The sequence below is a fragment of the Oryza brachyantha genome, chromosome 1 (genome assembly GCF_000231095.2).
Source record: "Oryza brachyantha chromosome 1, ObraRS2, whole genome shotgun sequence".
Classification (NCBI taxonomy): Eukaryota; Viridiplantae; Streptophyta; class Magnoliopsida; order Poales; family Poaceae; genus Oryza; species Oryza brachyantha.
The window spans coordinates 1,248,379-1,253,322 of NC_023163.2; the positions used below are offsets into that span (position 1 = coordinate 1,248,379).

Consider the following 4,944-nt stretch of genomic DNA (forward strand, 5'->3'; position numbering starts at 1 on the left):
TTGGGTTTAGCTCGAGCAAGCTGCATGCAGATCTCCCCCGTTGCAATGTTAATCCTAGCAACAACCGCTATGCCATTGTCACCACGTTAGCAATGACGATACACTGTGCTACTGAACAGATGGACCCACTGTCAGTCAGCGATAGAGCACTCCGATTGGATATGGGGCCTATAAAGCAGAAAAAAAGTTGCCCCATCCAATGAACATGCATGCCACTCAATGCGTGCAGTAGACAGAGGGGTACTGACACTGCACATTTACTCGGGGTATTCACAGCTAGCTCCTCTCTCCAGGCTCACACTTGAGCTGTGGCGAGTGACACAGTGCAGTGCTCAGTGACTCTCTCTGTACAAAGAGAGAGACGAGAGAGTGCAGAGAGTGTGAGAGGAAATTAACACGGGAGGGAGAAATGCTGGCGTTTACTACTATCGCTTCTTCCTCCTGCACCCTCTGGTGCCTCCTCTTCTTGACCTTGGCGAGCGGCAATGGCGTGACTGCCGCAGCACCACCCAGGGTTGGGTCAGGGTACAAGCTGGTGTCCCTGGTTGAGCATGGAGGGGCGCTCGTTGGCTACCTGCAGGTGAAGCAGCGCACCTCCACCTACGGCCCGGACATCCCTCTCCTCAGGCTCTATGTCAAGTAAGAAAGAACAGAGTAGTGAATTGTCATCGCCTTTTCGATTCAATTACAGATGCTTTCATCTTTCTGTGCACGGCGTTCTATGTTCCGCTGATTTGGCGCCCTTGTGTAAACATGGTGTGGTTTTGAGAAGAATGTTCGTAGTCTGCAACAATTGATAGTTTAGTTGCATCGCTTCTTTCTCCATTAAAGAACGACCTTGCATTCGGGATCGATAGTTTAGCTGCATCGTATCTCTTCTCCGATAAAGAACAAGACTTGCATTTGGGATCTTGCATATCACAATCAAGCTCGAAGTAGTATAAGATTGGACCACAAAGCTCGATGCTTTGGCCAAAACTTTTTGATGTTATGTCACAATGTGCTGCTCATCGTGCTCCTGCTGAACAGCATAATTTCCCATGTTTTTAAGACTGCCGATCATTCATTATTCAATGCTTAGGTAGTAGGAGCTGCTCTAATGGCGAAATGGCAATGCTGTCGCGCAGGCACGAGACCAAGGACAGGATACGAGTCCAGATCACGGACGCGGATAAGCCGAGGTGGGAGGTCCCCTACAACCTGCTCCCGAGGGAGCCAGCCCCACCGGTAACGGGCGGGAGGATGACCGGCGTCCCGTTCACCGGCGGCGAGTACCCGGGGGAGGAGCTCGCGTTCACCTATGGCCGTGACCCGTTCTGGTTCGCGGTGCACCGGAAATCCAGCCGGGAGACGCTGTTCAACACCAGCTACGGCGCCCTGGTGTTCAAGGACCAGTACATCGAGGTGTCGACGGCGCTGCCCAGGGACGCGGCGCTGTACGGCCTCGGCGAGAACACGCAGCCGGGCGGCATCCGGCTGCGCCCCAACGACCCATACACGATCTACACCACGGACATCTCGGCGATCAACCTCAACACCGACCTCTACGGCTCGCACCCGGTGTACATGGACCTCAGGAGCCTCGCCGGCCATGGCGTCGCCCACGCCGTGCTGCTGCTCAACAGCAACGGCATGGACGTGTTCTACAGGGGGACGTCGCTGACGTACAAGGTCATCGGCGGCCTTCTTGATTTCTACTTCTTCTCGGGGCCGACGCCATTGGCCGTGGTGGATCAGTACACCTCCATGATCGGCCGCCCTGCGCCCATGCCGTACTGGGCGTTTGGTAATCACTGCAAACTCCATTTTCTTTACTTGTTTGGATGACTTCTGGTGTCCTTTAATTCCGTTTGTCTCGGAGTTTTTATTAGTTATGTAAAGTGTTTGTCTGCATAGTTTGATCCATCCACCCAATAGATGATATACTACTGTAATTCTGTAAATATGATTAGCTAATATGTACACATGTAGTACCATCCAGATTCATTGATGACACAATATTTGGAGACAGCGGGGTAGTGGGATGTCTTCACATGGCACACACTAATTTAGGCTTTTAGAAATTTGGAGACAGCAGGGGGGCCGGTTTGATTGGGAGTTCATTTGTCTTGAGCCAATTCCAACTAGTACTAGCACTATGCTTTTTGCAATAGTATGCCATATTCTCCTGTAGTACATTACATTAGTAACTGGTTTCCAATAGAACAATAAGCCTCTGCAGGGTTTAGTGGAGTACTTTATTATTGCTACCTTCCAGGAAAGAATCAAGTCATGCCAGCTGCTGCATTTCCTTCTTTAGAGGAGAGAAGACAAAAAAGAAAGTAGTAGTTCCTCGTTGAACACCATTACATAATTTATTGTCTTTCAAGGAATATTATCTGAAGTTGGCAGTATTACTCTGGTGAATATGATGTTGATAATGGTCAATTATACTGCTACACTACTGATCTACCCAACTCGCTCAAAATGATCAGAGATGGGGTTGATCGGGGGTTGGCACGGAGTTAGACTAGTCAACCCCATCTTGACGTCATGTATCGTGACGCCGAGCTGTTATACTTCGGCGCCACGTTACTTGGTGCCAAGAAACAAGCCTATTTTTGGATAATGTTTTTAAAATAGTTTATTTGTGAAATTTCTTTGCGAAAAAGGCTAGATTGCGAAAAATTCACTGCATATATCGGTAGATGCGGATCATGAGTAACTTTAACAGTCAGCTCATAGATAAAATATGACTCCCAGAGCACATGGACAGATCAAGACTAATTAAAGAAACAATACGGAATGTTGCTGCACAAATTGTACCACAAAGAATGACATTTCTTAGATTGTGATGCAAATATGTAATCTTCTTACACGCTTTGTTTTCAGGGTTCCATCAGTGCAGATGGGGATACAAGAACCTGTCTGTGGTCGAGGGCGTCGTGGAGGGCTACCGGAATGCGCAGATACCCCTCGACGTGATCTGGAACGACGACGATCACATGGACGCCGCGAAGGATTTCACTCTTGATCCTGTCAATTACCCACGCCCCAAGCTGCTGGAATTCCTCGACAAGATCCATGCACAGGGCATGAAGTACATCGTCCTCATCGACCCCGGCATCGCCGTGAACAACTCCTACGGCGTGTACCAGCGCGGCATGCAGCGCGACGTCTTCATCAAGCTCGACGGGCAGCCCTACCTGGCTCAGGTGTGGCCTGGCCCTGTCTACTTCCCCGACTTCCTGAACCCCAATGGTGTCTCATGGTGGATCGACGAGGTGAGGAGGTTTCATGATCTTGTCCCCGTGGACGGGCTCTGGATCGACATGAACGAGGCCTCCAACTTCTGCACCGGCAAGTGCGAGATCCCGACGACTCACCTGTGCCCTCTGCCCAACACGACGACTCCATGGGTGTGCTGCTTGGACTGCAAGAACCTGACGAACACGAGGTGGGATGAGCCGCCGTACAAGATCAACGCCTCCGGTCAGACGGCGCGGCTCGGCTTCAACACCATCGCCACCAGCGCGACGCACTACAATGGCATCCTGGAGTACAACGCGCACAGCTTGTACGGGTTCTCGCAGGCCATCGCGACGCACCGGGCGCTGCAGGGGCTCCAGGGCAAGCGGCCGTTCATCCTGACGCGCTCCACGTTCGTCGGGTCGGGCGCCTACGCGGCGCACTGGACAGGCGACAACAAGGGCACCTGGGAGAACCTCCGGTACTCCATCTCCACCATGCTCAACTTCGGCATCTTCGGCATGCCGATGGTCGGCGCCGACATCTGTGGGTTCTACCCGCAGCCGACGGAGGAGCTCTGCAACCGGTGGATCGAGCTCGGCGCGTTCTACCCTTTCTCCAGGGATCATGCCAACTTCGCGTCGCCAAGGCAGGAGCTTTATGTCTGGGAGTCCGTGGCCAAGTCGGCTCGGAACGCGCTCGGCATGCGGTACAGGCTGCTCCCCTACCTGTACACGCTCAACTACCAGGCGCACCTGACCGGAGCTCCGGTGGCGCGGCCGGTGTTCTTCTCGTTCCCCGACTTCACGCCGTGCTACGGGCTGAGCACGCAGTACCTGCTCGGCGCGAGCGTCATGGTGTCGCCGGTTCTCGAGCAGGGCGCCACCTCGGTGAGCGCCATGTTCCCGCCGGGCAGCTGGTACAACCTGTTCGACACGACGAAGGTGGTGGTCTCCAAGGGCGAGGGCTCCGTGAAGCTGGACGCGCCGCTCAACGAAATCAACGTGCACGTGTACCAGAACACGATCCTGCCGATGCAGCGCGGCGGGACGATCTCCAAGGACGCGCGGGCGACGCCGTTCACGCTGGTGGTCGCGTTCCCGTTCGGCGCCAGGGAGGCGGAGGCGGAGGGCGCCGTGTACGTGGACGACGACGAGCGGCCGGAGATGGTGCTCGCGGAGGGGCAGGCGACGTACGTCCGCTTCTACGCGAGCGTGCGCGGCAAGACGGTGACGGTGCGGTCGGAGGTGAACATGGGGAGCTACAGCCTGCAGGAGGGGCTGCTCATCGAGAAGGTGTCCGTGTTGGGGCTAGAGGGAACTGGCAGAGACCTCGCGATCCATGTCGATGGCGCGAACGCTACCGCCATTGCCGCGTCAAGCCCTTACTTTGCAGGTGCAGAGGCGGAGCTGCACGGACACCACGACCACGACGTAGAGGAGCGGAAGAAGAGCGTGATGGTGGAGGTGGGAGGGCTGGCATTGCCGCTCGGCAAGAGCTTCACCATGACTTGGAACATGCAGATCGAAGCATAGACCAAAGCTTCTTATGCTTTCATCTGCATCTCTCCATTCTCTCTCTCTCTCTCTCTCTCTCTCTCTCTCTCTCTGATTTAGGTTCTAGTTCAGCAAGGTTATGTAAACTCAGTCTTGCAGCACACCATATATGATTCTCTTCTGCATTTGAAGCCTTGTGGAAATAAAACTTGATTTTTAA

The 4,944-nt window shown here is 53.8% G+C and overlaps 1 protein-coding gene across 1 annotated transcript; it reads left to right on the forward strand.

Moving 5' to 3' along the window:
* The first annotated feature begins 259 nt into the window (after positions 1-259).
* LOC102721487 (alpha-xylosidase 1) lies at positions 260-4,944 on the forward strand. The gene is made up of 3 exons (XM_040522741.1): positions 260-639; positions 1,128-1,786; positions 2,872-4,944. The coding sequence occupies exons 1-3, from the start codon at positions 410-412 to the stop codon at positions 4,761-4,763; spliced, it is 2,781 nt and encodes a 926-aa protein (XP_040378675.1). The 5' UTR covers positions 260-409; the 3' UTR covers positions 4,764-4,944.